The 19,223-nt window shown below is 43.6% G+C and overlaps 1 protein-coding gene across 1 annotated transcript in view; it reads right to left on the bottom strand.

The window, feature by feature from the left end:
- Positions 1-18,986, bottom strand: part of ENPEP (glutamyl aminopeptidase) — a 42,221-nt gene extending 23,235 nt beyond the window's left edge. Inside the window, exons 1-6 of the mRNA XM_069978510.1 lie at positions 18,243-18,986; positions 7,455-7,596; positions 5,332-5,463; positions 3,741-3,861; positions 2,418-2,572; positions 484-597 (exon numbers count right to left, since the gene is read on the bottom strand). Coding sequence (XP_069834611.1) covers positions 484-597; positions 2,418-2,572; positions 3,741-3,861; positions 5,332-5,463; positions 7,455-7,596; positions 18,243-18,916 — 1,338 coding nt within the window. The 5' untranslated portion in view covers positions 18,917-18,986. The remainder of the gene's footprint in view (positions 1-483; positions 598-2,417; positions 2,573-3,740; positions 3,862-5,331; positions 5,464-7,454; positions 7,597-18,242) is intronic.
- Positions 18,987-19,223: the final 237 nt, after the last annotated feature.

The following is a 19,223-nucleotide window of genomic DNA, read 5'->3' as shown; positions in this document are numbered from 1 at the left end:
TATTCCAGGCCATCTGATCGCTAACAGAGAGAATGGACAGTGATTGATGGACACATTGAGCCGTTACTCTCTGTACTGGCCAGAATTGGCCAGTTTAGTCTGTTTTTTACAACCAGCACAAGTCAGAAAATTTGTCTTCAGGAGACTGGACCTGCATTATTGGTAAGTACAGCTTTGTTTTACAGCATAATAAGAACAACAACAACAACAACAACAACAACAACAACAAAAGAATGTATATTGCAAACTTACTTTATATCACATCTACTGTTGATTTAGATTTTGAAAGTTATAACGACAGGGACACTTTAAATTGTCTAGTGGTTATATAGTGGTTATCCAAAGTCTGAATTTCTCCTGTCTTGGTTTCTGTTTTTATAACTTTTTAGTCTATTTTGTCTTTACTTCTCATGGCTGTAAAAGTGTAGATGCGGCATAGTTTAGTTTTTTAGAATACTTTTTTTTCCCACAACAACAACTAACCATGTTCCAGTCGGGTTCGGATGAGTTCACTCCCGAATACTCAAAGAAGCTGGCGAAGCCTTCATTAAGCCACAAGTCGTCCCACCAGTCCATTGTTACTATGTTACCAAACCACTGAAATAAATAAGCAATAAGACATGATTTAACCGCCCTGCATAGAAAAACAGTACTATGGGTAGCAGGGATTTAGACACAATGACACAGTACTGACTATCTGCAGGGATACTCAATTTCAGCATCCAATGCATTTGTTCACACTACATGAAAGCCACCACCAGAGGAGTCTTGTTGCTGCTTTTTTTCTATGCCTTTCTTTAGAAAACAAAAACAAACATTCATGTGCAGCTAAACTGAATGTGCATGTTCATGCGAAAATCAGGAGAAATAGCTTGCTGGACTGCCAGCTATTGAATGTATATAGGCACCTTAAAGGGGTCTTCCGCTCAGACATAACTTTTGATATGTTGCTGCCCATGGTGAGACTAACAATTCATTCTATACTTCTTATTACTAATTCAGTCAGAGCTGCTGCTTTCTGCTGAAAACACAAAAATCTGTGTGTGAGCTGTTCTCTTTCTCCCCTCCTCCCCCTCCCTTCTGAGACAGCTGATGTAAAAAAGTCCCCGGCAGGCTTCATCTGCAATATTGTAGCTTCTTTGTAATGCTGGGAGGGTCATTCTCAGGTCAAGTTGCTAATGAAGGAGGGGGGAGGAGGAAGAGACAGAGAGAAAAGCTCACACACAGATTTTTGTATTTTGAGCAGAAAGTAGAAGTTCAGAACTGGGAGAAGGAGACAGAATAGATAATAACAAGTATAGAATGAATTGTTAGTCTCAATATGGGCAGCAACATATAAAAAGTTACGTTTGAGTGGAATACCCCTTAAAGCACTCTTAAAGGAAAACAGGCAGATGTAAAAATCACGGAAGGGCAGCTGCAGGCCCACCGCTCACTGTCAGCCTCAGCTCTCCTGATTCTCCTGGCTTTCTGTGTCCTCACGATCCAGAGACTGCAGAGATGTTCGCATCAGTCACTGATTGGCTCAGCAGGCATTTCTGAGCTGGGTCATGATGTCACAGGATCAGAAGATCCAGGAGACTGGCAGGGGAACCAGGAATGGGTAAGTATCCCTTAAATGTTATGTTCCCACCACCCCCTGTTCTCTGTGATTTTTTACATTTTCTTGGAGTACCCCTTTAATGTGACTATGCATTGAAATATGACCCGGAAGAAGGATATTTAAAGCAGCTCTTTGACAACTACTTTTGGAGGTAGCCTTTTTTTCAAGTCAGTGTTCAAACTGTTAATAAGCCAAATTGGCATTTCTAGCATGGCTTATTAAAGGGGTACTCCAGCAAATTCTTCTTTCTTTCAAATTAACTGGTTTCAAAAAGTTATATTGATTTGTAAATGACTCAAGTCTTCCAGTACTTAATAGCTGCTGTATGTCCTGCAGGAAGTGGTGTATTCTTTCCAGTCTGACACAGTGCTCTCTGCTGCTACCTCTGTCCATGTCAGGAACTCTCCAGAGCAGTAACAAATCCTTATAGAAAATCTCTTCTGCTCTCGACAATTCCTGACATGGACAGAGGTGGCAGCAGAGAGCACTCTGTCAGACTGCAAGAATATACCACTTCCAGCAGGACATACAGCAGCTGATAAGTATGGGAAAACTTGAGATTTTTAAATAGAAGTACAAACTTATATAACTTTCTGAAACCGTTTGATTTGAAGGAAAATATTTTTGTCAGAGTACCCCTTTAAAGCTGGAAATGAGGCTTAAAAACAGTGTAAGCACATAATATACCATGTAACATATAGAAGTACAAATGCAATACATCATGGGTTTGTCATGGATAAATTATCCCCACTGTTGTATTAGAAAAGATACAGTAAAAAGCATTCTGACTCTTATAACGCTGAGTGGTATATACCTGATGAACAAGCTCATGAGCAATGACAGCTGCCACTCTCTGCTTATTGACTGTTGCGGATTCATTGGGATCATAAAGCAGGTTAGTCTCCCTATAGGTGATCAGCCCCCAGTTTTCCATCGCTCCAGTGCCAAAATCTGGTATTGCTATTTGATCTTGGGGAGAAGAAATAAAAATAACGATGAGATTGCTGAAAAGTGAATACAAAATAGGGGGGGTGGGTGGGTGTCTGGGGGGCTGGACACAGCACCTTATTTATCAAGGTTTACACCTTGATAAAAATCTACACCAGCTCTGGAGCAGGAGGTGTGGATTTTTTGTGCAAGCTTCTTAAGCCCCTATTACATGGGGCGATGTTCCCCCGCCTGCTGTCGGCGCTAATACATGCGTTGGCAGCGAGAAGGTAAAGCCCCTAGAACATGAAGCACAGTTGAAGAGCAAATGAGCGCTGTCCGCTCCTCGTTCCACGCTCGCTGCTGCCGCTATTACACAGTGAGCGGGTGAGAGCCAGGTGCGGGGGTGGGGTGGGGGGGGGGTATTGCTAGATCATCCGGGCAGCCTATAGAAGATAGCGGTGGTCTGCTGCTGCGGCTCCTATTCCACAGCAACGTGTTGAAAGACAAACGACAGCAACAATCAGCCAACATCGTTCATGTTGGCTGATCGTTGTCTTCTTCACAGGGCGATTATCAGACGTAATGGGCAATATCGGACGATAATTGTTTTGCGTAATAGGGCCTTAAGAGCTTGGGGGGAGGGGGGTGTTCCTGCCGCTATTACACAGCAAGCAGGTGAGAGCCGGGTGGGCTGCAGAAAGGTGCAGGGGGGGCGGTTGCGGGGAGCAGCGGCGGGGCTACCCAGGTGATCGCTAGATGGTCAGGACAGCCCATAGAAGATAGTGGTGGTCCGCTGCCACCGCTCCTATTACAAAGAGCTAAGGCAGCAGATCGCTGCTATCTGCATTGTTTATTTTTTAATATCTTGAAAGATAAAGCGATTATCCGTCGTATTTGGGCATCGGCTTCCCCATGACGGCGCCAATCTATCGGTGTGTTACATCCTCTTTAAAGGGCCATTACTAAATTTGCTCTTAAAGGGCCGATACCAAATTTTTAAATAGGCTGACACCATAGTCACTCTTAAAGGGCCGATACCGCATTTGCTCTTAAAGGGAAGGGTAAAAGATTCTCTTAAATAGGCACTCTATAAGCTACTGTTAAAAGGGCGCTTTTTAGAGCACTTTGCATTTTTCCTGGAAATGCACATCTGGTATTAACATGTACTTTGTTACACAGGGTAATAGTAATAAAGGAATATACATACCGAGCTTTGGAAGAGAATAGTTCATGTTGAAGTATTCTTCAAAAAAATTGAACACAGTCTCAGTAGTGTCGGCTGCATATACTGCTGTTTGCTTCTGTTCTGGCTGCACATAGATCCTTAGCTGTAAAGAAAGGCACGAGGATTCTTTGAGAATACTTTTCCTTACACATAATCTTAAGTGTATCTTGTTTATTAAGAAATGTAACTTATCTTGACACTTTTTTTTGCTATATTAAAACAATGGCTTGCTCCTCTGCCATGGTTTAAAAAAAAAATTGACACAAAGAAAAGAAAACTGTCTATTTACAACTATAATATATATATATATATATATATATATATATATATATATATATATATATATATATGGATAAGGATCACACTAGTGATACAGTATATTGACAACTATTCTAATTGGATCTGCTAGTATGGGAATCCCCATAGAAAACCTCTCCTGCTCTGGGCAGTTCCTGTCTCGGTCAGAGATGTCAGTAGAGAGCACTGTGTCAGACTGGAAATAAAACATTTACTGCAGGACATACAGCAGCTGATAAGTATGGGAAGTCTTGAGATTTTTTTAATAGAAGTAAATTACAAATCTTTATAACTTTCTCACACCAGTTGATTTGAAAGAAAAAGATTTTTGCTGGACAACCCCTTTAAGTATGTTAAGAGGACATGTACACAATGCTTGATGGATTCCAAAGGCAATTTAATCAGGAGGGAGGCTCACTTCTCTTGAGCTTAAAGAGGACCTGTCACCCCCCTGTTAGAGCCCCCTATACTCACCTAATCCTGCCGGGTCCCGCTTCTGGAGATGGTCGGGTCACGGAGATATCAGCCGCTGCAGCCCGGCGGGCGCGCTCCTCAGATAAGTCCAACACCCATAGAGAATGACAGGAGAGTCCGACGCTCCGTCATTCTCTATGAGCGTTGGACTCATCTGAGGAGCGCGCGCACCGGGCTGCAGCGGCTGAGATCTCCGTGACCCGACCATCTCCAGAAGCGGGACCCGGCAGGATTAGGTGAGTATAGGGGGCTCTAACGGGGGGTCGGGAGCCTGTCACCCCGGCACGGGCGGGGGTGACAGGTTCCCTTTAAAGGGGTTATCCAGCGCTACAAAAACATGGCCACTTTTCCCCCTACTGTTGTCTCCAGTTCAGGTGTGGCTTGCAATTAAGCTCCATTTACTTCAATGGAACTGAGTTTCAAAACCTGCACCCAATCTGGAGACAACAGTAGGGGGAAAGTGACCATGTTTTTTTAGCGCTGGATAACCCCTTTAAAACAGTATAGGTAGCTTCACATGTAGCGGAATCACAGTAAATTCCCGGTAGTGTCAGTTTGTATCGGTTTACATACTCGCAGCGGAATGGTATGAAACCTTGACCCCCTTAACCCACTGCTGACCAGTGAATGCTTTATGGATCCACGCCCTGCGCTGCTTCTGTGGCTCTTGGCTCCCTGGGGTTCTGCTCAGCCAATCAGCGGCTGCGATGGGACAGCGCACTTTTTGGCTGAGTGGGACGTCAGGGAGCCAGGAGCCACCAGATGGAATTAGTTAAAAGAAAGTTTTCATTGTTTCACTTACAGGAATTCCTCGCTTTGACTTTCTTTCCTCATAGTCGAACTGATGAACTGCAAAGGCAACCAAGTATGTACTCATAGGCACCGACTTTTCGAAATGTGTTTGATTCCACCCATTTCCGAGGTCATCAGTTCTCTAAAAAAAGAAAAAAAAAAGAAAAAGGAATTAAGACATTCTGTTACTTGAACTATAGCTATTATGTAAACATCTAAACATCTGTCATCTTCTCCTGGGTTCCTGGTACGTCACAACCTGGCTGAAACGTCACTGGCTGGTGGGATTCAGCCCACTCAGCCAATCAGTGACTGTAGCGGCGTCCTGCCCCATGCACTGACTGGCTGAACGGGGTATCCGTCAGCCGGGAGCTGGGTCGTGATGTTGCTGGGGGTAGCTAAGAAGACAGGGTCCAGCAGCAGGACTCAGTACTGCGCGGACACCAAATCCTTTTGTATTTCCCCCACCCCCTGCCTGTAATGATTTTTGCCCCCCCTCCCCCAGGAAGGAACGAGATAAAATATTATTTAAATGAAAGTGTAGTAGACGCTTAGAACAATCATCAAGCAGATGTGGTTAGTAAGTGAATTCACATTAAGTGAATTTATGCAAAGTTGGGCATGACATATATACAAGATAAAAATACAGAGATGTAGTTTCCCACTATGTGGTTTTCTTTATTTACACAAACCCAGGTAAAACTAGTTCTGTCAGGTGTCCCAGCCAGGTTATGTAGCTGCTTTGCCCTACTCCAACCACTAGGTGTCTCACTCCCCCTGTGCACAGCTACAATTATGTAGGAAGCTTTAGCCTGCCACACACACTCTCTCTCACAACACTTCCAGATCATTGGGTAAGTCTCATTCCAGACAGTGAAGAGTATAGACCTGGTTCTACCAGTGCTAGAGACTACAGCAGTCATGTACTGCTGTACCCAACCCTGGGGTAACCGGAGTTACAGAAGTAACCCCCTTGCCTATGCCATGGATTTCCTTACTTCAGGACAGTCAACCCCCTTGAGAAGGAAAGGAAAAGAAAGGCTGATCCGCAGTAGAGCACAGATGCAAGTAAGCCGCTCTCTACTGACTATGATCGAGTATGTAGGAAGGATTCTATTAGTTAGCTTCATCCGGAAAACTACCTATCAGGGTGGTCACTGATACTGATAGGCAGATAAGCAAAAGCTATCTAAACGTGAGTACGGGGAGTTCTTCAAGTCCCACACTTCACCCACACCCTGGCAGAGTACTTACTAATTAGGCAGGGGCTCCTATCCGGCCCCTATCTACTGCTACAGAGTTTCCAATCCTATGTCACCTGAAGCTATTGTTATTACTACTGTTTTATTGCACTAAGTACCAAAGCACTGTTACATTACTGTATTGCACTGAAGATAATTTCCAGTTAAGCTTCGTTTAAATTGGGACTATGTCTTCTCTGTCGTCATACCGTACACCTCACACTAGTCCTATCAAAGGTCCGGTTGCTCATGCGTCCGGGGTGGGCTTTACCACTCCTGGCCACCGTGACAAGTCGGCCAAAAACACCAGATCCCACCGGCTCATTCAACACCAGTTTTCAGCCCCCCGGGCTACGGCAGGGGCGCTATATAAGGGCAGACTAGATAGATTCGATTGACTTTTGCTGCCGTCAGTCTTCTATGTTTCTATATTTTGTTCACTTGCTTTTCTCTCCATCCAGCAAGAATATTTCAGACACACAACAGACTGAAGGCAGTCCATTCTCAATTAAGGGCCCATTCACACTACGGAATTGCTACGGAATTCCGTGCGGAATTGGTGCCAAATTCTGCTATCTGTTTGAATGGGAGGGCTCATGTGCTTCCGCTCTTCGCTCCTCTCTGTCAATTCTTTGAGTGGAGAAGCCCGGAGAGCAGAGATGCGCGAGCCCTCCAATTCAAACAGATACCAGGCAGGATTAGACGCCAAGTCCGTGCACTGGGGTTTCATACGGAATTTCGATGCCGATTCTGTAGTGTGAACAGGCCCTAATGGCTTAATCTATAGATTGCATGAAACTTGTTTGACTGTTTGATGATTTTCCTGCCTAAAATGATAATAGCATGGCAAAGGATTACTAAGGTTATAGGCAGCAGACAAATGCATACTTACCTCCACTGGCATATTGGAGAGAGCGTTGTACTCTTTTTTGTGGATGATGGAAATTTTGTAAGTTGCTTTTTTATTGGGTTCATCAAAACATGGGAATGACTTCCGTGCATCTGTTGGCTCATGGTCTGTAGCCGCGATGCTCCTATGGGAAGAAAAGTATAACATTTAGTGTTTTGGTTTTAGCATATTGGTTTTTGACATATATTATTATGCTGTAGTGTTACCCATGGGGATATTCTTAGATCTTGCATGTGTCACAAAATGAGTATAAAATATCATGTTAGGCTGTGTTTACACTATGTTTTTGTAATCCTTTTTCTTTTTTCTTTTTTTTGTTGCAAAAAATGGATGAAAAAAATTGATGCATTTGTGTGCATCCATTTTGATTTGTTTTCCTATTGACCTCCACAATAAAAAAAAAACAGATTTGTTTTTTTAACGGACACAAAAATGAGTTTGACTACGTTTTTGTGTATGTTAAAAAAAACTGATCCATTTTGATGTTTTTTTTAACAATGGAAGTCAATGGAAAACACATAAAAAAGGATGCACACAAACACATCTTTTTTCCTTTTTTCATCGTTTTTTTTTGCAAAAAACAGATTGCAGAAGCGTAGTGTGAACCCAGCCTTAAGTATGGCAAAATGAAACCAAAAAACAACATGCAAAGAACAAACAATCCTTGGGGTCTGTCCAGTGTTTGCTGACAATATAAGTGTAACTCCACCAGCCCACTCACAGGAGTAATTAATAAGGAATCCTAGCTATGTTGAGTTTAGTTTTGCTGACAATGACAAGACCTTACCCCCCCCCCCTTTGTGAAAACACAATAAATCAGGCCAGTAGTCTTCTTGAGCATATGACAAATTACACACATCCATGTTTACCAGATTTTTTTTCTGTAATTATTACATCGTAGTGACTTTTTAAGTATGTGTATACAATGTAGTACATCTACAAATGGTTGTTGTAATAGTCATTCTGTAAAAGGAGAATATTTGATTGGAGACAAAGTTCAATAGCAGCGGAGAAGTAAAGTGTAATAGTTAGTGTTTCAAGACTATGGACTATGTTCAGACTACAGAATCAATGCTGAGAACTTCCTGCGGATTGCGCCACTCACCCCTGAGCACTCCTGCTTAAATCTTCGTCGGTCCAATAGACTCTATTTTATGCTGAGGCGGATTCTGACGTCCACCCAAAGAATTGACATGTCAATTCTTTGGACGGGTGGTGGAATCCGCTTGGGCATGGAATGTAGTCTATGGGACCGGTGGAGATTCAAGCGGGAGCGCGTGGCAGAATCTGCAGGAAGTTCTCAGTGCGGATTCTGTAGTCTGAATGCTTCCTTTAGGGTACTATTACACGGAACGATAGTTGGCCGAATCGGCCCTATCTGGCCGATTATTGTTCCGTGTAATAAACACAACGATCAGCCGATGACAACAATCATCGGCAGATTGTTGATATAGGTTTGGACCTATAATTGTCGGGCACCGACTGCGCATCGCCAAGTGTAATAGCGGTGCGCGGCCGGCAACTGACGATTTGCAAAGTAATTACATTACCTATCCATGGTCCAGGGCTCCTCCTGCTTTCTGCTTCTCCCCAGGTCCCGCGCGCTGCAGCTTCAGAGCGGTCTGTCTTAGCTGACAGGCCGCTCAGCCAATCACTGGCTGGGACCACTGCGGCCAGTGATTGGCTGAGCGGTCTGTCAGCTAAGACAGACCGTTCTGAAGCTGCAGCGTGCAGGACCCGGGGAGAAGCAAATTGCAAGAGTCCTGCAGCATGGATAGGTAATGTATGCCGTTTAAAGCAAGGGCTGCAAGGACATCAGTAACGATGTCCCTGCAGCCCTTATTAAACGATTATCAGTCCGTGTAATAGGCCCAGTAAACAAGCGCCGATCTAGCAGATCAGCGCTCGTTTACAGTTATTATCGGGCCCCCATCGGCTCGTGTAATAACACCCTTAGGGCGGCATCCAACTTCTTCATCCACCGGTATTCAAATGCAGATCAATAGGGCTTGAGCATGCTCGAGTTACACTCATCGCTAGTGTTAATCCATTATCACATCATGTGTTTTACAATCATATGATCTGGAATATGACTGATTCAAACACCAAATAAATACTGTACAGTGCTAAACCAGTGCTCATCTACACCTCCTTTAGAGGAATTACTCAAGGAATGATTTACTGGCTCTTCCCATGTGTGACCAGTTTACCTTTGATCTTTTATTACTCAGAAAACTTTACAAACTTTACTCGCTATCTCTAAATTACTGTCACTATTCTTATCTGGAACGCTCAGTTGTAAAGCGAGATTACCAGTACCAAGTGTGCAGCCCCATATTTCTATGTTCTGTAAAAGCTAAGGCCGGGTTTACATATGTCCGGCGGTGCGGCGGCGTTTCCCTCCGGCACAGGAGAAAAGCGCCGGAGGGAAACGCATCTTTGAACTGATCCCATTGTTTTCAATGGGATCGTTCAAAATGTGCGGCGGGAAATAGTGGCCGCCGCATCGCCGGACCGTCGGTGCGTTAGGACGCATCTTGCAGCGTCCTGGCGGACCGCCGCTCCGGTGATGCGGCGCCGCACCAATACAATGGAATAGAGCGCCGGATGCCTCGCCGGGCAGGACGCATGTCGTTCGGCTCTGGCATCCGGCGTTCAGTCAAATAGTACACAAAATAAACATATATCTCCCCCTGTGTGCTCTCCCCCTCCCCTATAGTCCCCCCTTGGTCCCCCAGTAGTATATCACCCCCCCTGTTTCTCCTCCAGTAGTATATAGCCCCCCTGTTGCCCCCCTAGTAATATTTAGCTTCCCTGTGTGCTCTCCCCCAATTAGTATACAGCATTGCTGTGCGCTCTCCCCCAATAGTATATAGCCCCCCTGTGCACTCTCCCCCTCCCATATAGCCCCCCTGTGCGCTCTCCCCTTGTAGTATATAGCCCCCCTGTGAGCTCCCCCAATTTAGTATATAGCCCCCGTGCGCTCCCCCGCAAATCCCATTGAAAATGACAGGAAAACATACTGGGGAAAAAAATTTCAACTGATGAGCGCAACTTGTGACAACTGATGACAACTGATGGAAACTGATGGCAACTGATGGTTTTTAATGAAAAGACGGATAGAAAAACTGATGACAACTGATGCATTTTTGGCATCAGTTGTGACATCAGTTGTGGTCAGTTTTTAGGCAAAAAACGCAACTGATGCCAACTTATATATGTAAACCCAGCCTTACATCACCAGAGTGAACGCAGGCTGCTTTAGGAGTCTTGCTGACCTTTCCATGGGTCTCTTCTGCACAACTCCCTACTTTGCAGGGAAAGGTCAGTGAGGTCAAAGAGTTTCTTCAGTGCACACAGATGTCACAGTGGGTATATTATTTATCTCATCCCATAGGATCCTTTTAAGCCATAGGGCCCTATTCCACCGGACGATTATCGTTTGCATAATCGTTAACGATTAACGATCTCAAACGACCGCTATTGCGAAAGACCTGAAAACGTTCACTCATTTCCATGGAACGATAATCGTTACTTGATCATGATCATAATTGCGATCGTTTTTCTTCGCTATTTATTCGCTATTGTGTTCGTATCTATTGCGAACGACCGAATGATGTCTTATTCAATGCGAACGATTTGCGAACGTTTTGCGAACGAGCAACGATAAAAATAGGTCCAGGTCTTATAAAGCGATCAGCGATTTCTCGTTCGGTTGTTAATCGTTAACTGCATTTCAACCGAACGATTATTGCTTAGATTCGAACGATTTAACGATAATCTGAAGGATAATCGTCCGGTAGAATAGGGCCCATATAAAGCGATCAACGATTTCTCGTTCGGTCGTTAATTGTTAACTGCATTTCAACCGAACGATTATCGTTTAGATTCAAACAATTTAATGATAATCTGAACGATAATCGTCCGGTGGAATAGGGCCCATACTCTTATTTAAAAAAAAAAGAAAAATGTTGCTATTTATGGGAGAGTTAATAGTCGCATTCAGAAATATATGTTCAAATGCTTTGGGAAGATATTAGCATTGCAGATATATATATAAAAAAATCTGTGTTATTTCCTGAAGAATAAGCCTACTCAGTAAACTCAATGAACTGTGTATGGAAGCTGAAGAAAGCAGCAGAGTTGTTTTTTTTCTCTTTTTTTAGAACATTGAGACAGCGTGTAATAAAGCTGTTCATACATGGGATACTATTATTACATGTTATACTTTATTAACCCCTTAAGGACCGGGGCAATTTTGATTTTTGCGTTTTCGTTTTTTCCTCCTTGTGCATAAAAGGCCATAGCACTTGCATTTTTTCACCTAGAAACCCACATGAGCCCTTATTTTTTGCGCCACTAATTGTACTTTGCAATGACAGGCTGAATTTTTGCATAAAGTACACTGCAAAAGCAGGAAAAAATTCAATGTGTGGTGAAATTGAAAAAAAACAACACATTTTGTGTTTTTAGTGGATATGTGTTTTTACGCCGTTCGCCCTGGGGTAAAACTGACTTGTTATATATGTTCCACAAGTCGTTACGATTAAAACGATATATAACATGTATAACTTTCCTTGTATCTGATGGCCTGTAAAAAATTAAAACCATTGTTTACAAATATATGTTCCTTAAAATCGCTCCATTCCCAGGCTTATAGCGCTTTTATCCTTTGGTCTATGGGGCTGTGTCAGGTGTCATTTTTTGCGCCATGATGTGATCTTTCTATCAGTACCGTGATTGCGCATATATGACTTTTTGATCGCTTTTTATTAACATTTTTCTGGATTTGATGCGACCAAAAATGCTCAATTTTGCACTTTGGGATTTTTTGGCGCTTACGCAGTTTACCGTGTGAGATCAGGAATGTGATTAATTAATAGTTTGGGCGATTACTCACGTGGCGATAGCAAACATGTTTGTTTATTTATATATTTTTATTTATAAAATGAAAAAGGGGGGTGATTCAAACTTTTATAAGGGGAGGGGATTATTTATTAATAATACAACCTTTTTTTTTTTTTTTTTTACACATAGTAGAAGCCCCCCTGGGGTTAGGGTTATTCCCCCTGGGGGACTGTCACCTTTGACAGCTGCATCTGAAGACTTAATTAGCAGGCATGGCGATCGGACCGTGCAGCTAATAGCCGCGGTCCCGGGCTACATGCCGCACCAGGGACCGCGGCGGTTCAGAGCGGGGTCCCAGAACGGCCCCGATCTGAACTCCCCCACCCGCGGGAGGACGTACAGTTATGCCCTCATGCGGGAAGGGGTAAAACAAAAAAAGAGAGGCAGCTTTACCCCACTCCAACATGGATGGGGGCGTGTGTGTGTCAAAAAGACTCTCTGCCTCATATGACAATACTAGTATTATTATAGTATTATGCTGGGGTAGATTCAGGGGCGTAACTAGAAATGACTGTGTCCCATAGCAAACTTTTAATTGCCCCCCCCCCCCCCGTCTGACTGACCCCAAACCCCTCAAGTGTAGTCATGGGGGAGGGGGGGATTTACGGAGACCAGCGTACAAGTCTTTTATTAGGCCCCACCCCTTTTCTCCGGCAGGATTCACTAAGAGGCGTAGGGGAGTTGTAGTTTTGCAGCCTGTGGCTCTCCAGGTTGAAGAACTACAACCCCCATCATGTCCTTGTGACAATTCATGAAGGGAATTGTGTTTTTCTAGCCTGTGGCTCTACAAGTTGAAGAACTTGGCAGGGGGCAGGTTAGATGGGCTTTGTTCCATGTAATCCCATCATTGCAGATATAATATTGCATTGTGTACCATTTTAATGACTAACATCCCAACAAATCTCATCAACACTTGCCTGATCAGGTCCTGATTTAGGCTTAGCGCCATCTTTGTAGGTAAAATGACGCACTTTAGTTGTGCAATGCAGAGTAAACACATTTGTAATCTTGCATGATCACTTTTCCCACGAGACATAAATCACTTCCAGAGAGGTCTGGCAGTGGTTTACCTCCACTTCCCCATAGAAAACACATGTTTGCTTGCCCATGCCAAGTAAGTTTGGGTTTAGGAAAAAAAAAGTAATATTTGTAGTATTCTACTTATTTCAGTTAGTTCTTCTTTGAATGAGAGCGCCATCATCAAATTGTATACAGACCAGTTAAAAGATGTTACCACTAGAGATGAGCGAACCTCCAGCATGCTCGAGTCCATCCGAACCCGAACGTTCGGCATTTGATTAGCGGTGGCTGCTGAAGTTGGATAAAGCTCTAAGGTTGTCTGGAAAACATGGATACAGCCAATGACTATATCCATGTTTTCCACATAGCCTTAGGGCTTTATCCAAGTTCAGCGGCCACCGCTAATCAAATGCCGAACGCTCGGGTTCGGATGGACTCGAGCATGCTCCAGGTTTGCTCATCTCTAGTTACCACCGATTTTCGAAATTAAGCAGCCACAGCATTGAATAGATAACCCATCTTTTCTCAGTTCTAATATTTTCTTTTTCTGCAAAACTCAAAGCTTTGTTCTGACATGAGAAAAAAAACATCAGCCGAACATCTCCCCAAGTCCTAGTCAAAAAGTCTCATGCACAAATTTTGGCCCAAAACATGATTGGCAAATTGAGTTTGTGTGTGGAAACTAAAGCAGTCATCTGACTCTTGAATTTCTTCGTGTTCTAGGTTTCATAATTGAGCTCCAATGTCTCGACTGAGCATGGTTACTTGGTTGTCAGTACTGATGCTTTTTGCTTCTGGATTCCATGTATGGGATTAATGGAGAAGTCCGTCGGACTTAAAAAAAAAACAACAGCCGGCAGGGAGGAAATTCTCCCCGTGCCCCGGGGGAGTACTCACCATGGGCCCATTCCAAAAAGAAAAGAATAGAACGGTTTTCCATTACAAAAATGTAGAACGTTCTGGAAAGGGGATGGAGCTTAGCCTAGCCCAGCTCTCTTTCTCCAGACTACCTACAATCGATGCCACCTAGTCCACGCTAGATGCCACCAGTAATCTAATGCTGCACGCTCAGGTTTGAACACACCCAAGCATGCTCGAGTTTGGCTCATCTCTAGTACTCACCATGGGCCCATCCCAAAAAGATAAGACTAGAGGGGTTTTCTATTACAAAACTGTAGAATGTTCTGGAAATAGGATGGAACTTAGCCATTAGACTGCCTATAATCGATGGCACCTGGTCCATACTGCTTTCTGCTGCCATGCATCTGCTCCTGTCCCTGCCGCTCCTGTCTCTGCCCACATAATGCACTTGTGCTCCCTTCCAGAAAATTGAAAGGCCAGCGTGTGCTTCCATATTCTTCCCTTTCCGAACACCCGCCATCACCTGCTATGTTAGGCAGCCACACCTGCTGTACCTTGCCTGAACAATAGGTCCCTTTGGATTCCCCAGACAAGTTGCTCCTGTTGCAAAACCTTGTACGTTGTTCCCAGCTGTATCTCTGCCTGCTCCTCTGTACCTCATTGCCTCTCTTGTGTATGATCTGGACTGTTGACCATGAACCTGAGTGAGCTGCCTGCCATGGGCATTCTGCCTGCTTCTGACTACACAAGTAAGCTGCCAATCCCTGATCTCAGCTAGAACTCACATTTGTCTCTATCTGACTCCTTGGGGGCCTGATGTCTTTTGGTTACTGGGCCATCCGCCACCCACACTGGGACCATTCTCCTGGCAGCCCTATGTCTAAATCCCTGTGGCCTACCTAGACAATGCCCATGAGAGTGGCCCAAAGGCAAATTGGTTGAATGGCACAACGGTGCACAACAGAAATTTTTATATTAAAACAGACAACTACTGCAATAAAAAAAAAATATAATAAATGCATTGTGCAATGTATCAATCTAATTTCCTCTTTTCTTATCTCTTCTTACTGTAGCATCATCATATCCCAACCCCCTGACATTGGGCTACGTATAATACATATAATACAGTGGTTGCTTGGGTAACATGTACTTACCTCCCTGGCTGTCACCGGTATTATGCTGCTCCAGCCCATTGTGTGCCGCTTCAGGGTTCCAGGACGTTCAGCAGCTGTAGAGGTGTTCTCTTTTAGCCACTGATTGTGGCTACATCACGTCCCCATACCAGGAAGTGGTCACACAATGAGGACCAGAGTGGCACATACCTGCGGCACAGCAGGAGCCATTGAGGTAAGTATGTTATTTTTTTCATTTACCACTTCCCTGCGCATACAACTTAGAAGAGTCCTGTCTGGACAACCACTTTTATGTGACCCTTTCAAGCAGGTACATTGACCCCAGTTATCTTTGGGGGAAAAAATGACAATAAAGCTATGCAAACAAAAAATGCTGGGAGATTTTAGCCCTGAAGCCTGCATACATGTAAATGCAGCTTTGGAATATAAAACAGGTCACAATCCAGGACAAGATTAGAAGTTTGATAAAAGTATTTGTGGGTACCAATCAATGCAAAACAGTGGCCTTTGTGCTTTGTACTCTATAATACTAAACATCTACTCAAAAGAAGAGCTGTAAACTGCGCACATGTAGCGAGGGAAGCTATATAAAACTAAATACTAGATACTAAATAAAGGGGTAATCTTTTTCTTTCAAATCAACCCGTTTCAGGAAGTTATATAGATTTCTAATTTACATTTTTTTTAAAATCTCAAGTCTTCCCATACCTATCCCCTGCAATAAATGATGCTTTCTTTCCAGTCTGACACAGTGCTCTCTGCTGCCACCTCTGTCCGAGACAGGAACTGTCCATAGAAGTAGCAAATTACCATAGAAAACCTCTCCTGCTCTGGACAGTTCCTGTCTCAGACAGAGATGTCAGCAGAGAGCACTGTGTCAGATTGGAAAAAAACCCCACTTCCTTCAGAACATACAGCAGCTGATAAGTATGAGAAAACGTGAGGTTTTTAAATAGAAGTAAATTACAAATCTATATAACTTTCTGAAACCAGTTGATTTGAAAGAAAAAGATTTTCACTGGAGTACCCCTTTAAAGACGTGATGTATACCCATGCAACAGTTACAATAGAAATCCAAGCTGAATTACATCAAACACTTGAAAAATCAGAATAGAGATATAAAAGCGTGATCTGGCAAAGATAAAGTACTGTGCATTGTGAAATTTTAATTTTATAGTTTGCAGTGAATTTCCATTGAGAAATCTACTGAAAATAGACCAAGCTAACGTGCCATGGATGCGATTTTGTTACTGACAGTGTGCTAGATATGTGTGCCAGCTGTAGTGGAAATTACCCTGGACACTTGACAAAAATATAACCATGTTTTAGCAGAAATGGTTAGAAAGTCTTAGGTCATATCAGTTTAACAAGCACCAGGTCAGAATAACACCCTATACAAGCTACTCATCCTTCTACTGATATAAATAGGTGCTTGATAGAGAGCAGAAAGTAAATATCAATAGAAGACAGTATAGAAGAAAGGTTCCTTTCACATTATGTAATCTTAGGCTGTATATGGCCGAAAACGAGCGCCAATCACTGCCGAGCATTGCCTCTACAAGTCCGGGCTGCACGAACGATCACTCTATTGTTCATGCACCCATTAACATTCATTGTTATAGGCCGCACATCTCCCGTTTACACAGATAAGATTTCTAGGAACATTCATTTTCGACAAGGCTGGGTTCACATTATGTTTTTGCGATCCGTTTTTTTTTTCATCTGTTTTTGCAAAAACGTATGCATTTGTGTGCATCCGTTTTGATCCGTTTTTCTATTGACTTCCATTATAAAAAAAAAGGATCAAAACGCAGCCACAAAAATTAGGTCGACTACTATCTGTAATGCAAGAAATAAATAAAACGTTTATACATGTGTGGAAAATATAGTCTTCTGTGGAACTGCAGACATTTTGGAACTACAATGGTGTATTTCTCTAACCGGAACAAGAATGACAGGGAAAAATTGGTTCCATTGACGGGATGAAACTTTTCAGCGTATTCAATTTACTATCCTTATAATAATCTGGTGATCTGCAGCAGAGGCTTGTATTGGGGGCATCAATGGCAACTTGCCATTCATAGTAATGCTAGCTCCTAATGTGGCATATGGACATGTGGGGTACCATTAGCCCAGATGTAACTTCATTCTTTGTACTCTATGTAGCTTAGCCAACATGTCCACATAACTCGAGGAGGGGGGAACCTTCAGCCCTCCAGCTGTTGCAAAACCATCGGCTGTCCAGGCATGATGGGAATTGTAGTTTTGCAACAGCTGGAGGTTCCTCATCCCTGACATAACTTCTCGTGGAGTGGCCATATATACTGGCTGCTTTCAAGGACCACATAATTCCATAGCATAGATCCCCCAAAACCATGATGCCATACTGTCATCAATTCAATTACTATTTAAAAAAACTCAGAGAGTTCCCCAACCCAACAACAGTAGCGGATTATAACAGGTCCGCTTCGGGCGGTAGCCCGGGGCCTAGAGTTCCCGGGGGGCCCATGGCTACCCAAAAAGACTTAAACTTTCAGTTGTGTTCTGTCTCCTGGCTACAGTTCTGCAATGATTTGCAAAAAATTGCTGCTTTTTTACTGCAAATCAGGGCATCATGACATTATCAATCCTGTACTACAGACACCACACTACTGCTGCCATAGTTAGAGTGGGATGGGGGGGCCCAGGCTTGGTGAACAGCCCTGGGCCTATGGTAAAGTTAATCCGCCCCTGCCCAACACTTTTACTTGCACACTTGCGTAATAATAACGTTCATGCTATAACTATTCTACTGAAATATTTTTGTAATTATATATTGTACATATATGTATTTTTTTATATACATTACTTGGTCCCTTCTTTGTCTTCATAAGTGGTCCTGTAGAAGCCCACCAGGGAGCCATTCAACTGTCCAGCAAACTGCAGCGTCAGACGGTAGGTATCATCCAACGATTCATCCGCCACGTTGGCCTTCAGGTCTTCGCTGGCTTCAAACACGACGTACTCATGGCGTGTAAATTCAAAGCAATGCTTGATGGGGATCTCCTGGTTATTTTGATCGGCCAGCCTGGGCTTTCCAATGATCTTGGTCTCCCTGATATGAAGCCACAGATGCCTGGTACCTGAGATAGTAAGCTTCAGGTGGATGGTCACAGTACCATTGTAGGTGTCTTTCTCCATTTCAGGCTGGATCTCCAGGTCATAGTGCAGAGGATATATGTAAGTCGGGAGTCTAAACTCACTCCAGTTCCCATTTTCATTTGTTTCAACTGGACAGGCTTCAGAGCCTGGTGGCGATACGGTTGGAACAGTGGAGCCAGGCGAAGGTGTGGTGATGCTTGGTGCAGGTGGTTGGGTAACATCTCCATTGGTGGTTTTACATGGTTCTGGATAAGTAAGTCCTACTCCCAACCCAACAGCCAGTCCCACCACCACCACCGCTGCTATAATACCTATTACATGCTTTCCTCTGATGCAGTACTTCTTAGAACCCCCCTTCTCGTACATGCCCATATCTTCCATGGTGTTTGAAGCAGAGCAAGCTGTTCCTGCTTCCAGCTGCTGAGCCCAGGCTGATGTGAGACTCTTTTCACTACATGAAGCATACTTCTATCAGCTCCCCCTTCCTCCTCCTCCTCCTCCTCCTCACCCCCTCTCCGCCTCTCACAGGGCAGTGTAGCTGAAAATAACTCTGAGTTAATCGGCAATAGATGATGGCGAGATATACAAAGAGCATCCCTTAAAGTCAAGCCCTAAGAACACCTTGTCAGTGGACTTTGCCCATACTGCTGCCATTACGTTACCAATGCTGGATTGATGCCTTTAGTTG

Source organism: Dendropsophus ebraccatus, chromosome 7, assembly GCF_027789765.1.
Source record: "Dendropsophus ebraccatus isolate aDenEbr1 chromosome 7, aDenEbr1.pat, whole genome shotgun sequence".
Taxonomy (NCBI): Eukaryota; Metazoa; Chordata; class Amphibia; order Anura; family Hylidae; genus Dendropsophus; species Dendropsophus ebraccatus.
The sequence above is the reverse complement of the archived record's forward strand: the minus strand, read 5'-3'. Positions and strand labels throughout refer to the sequence as shown.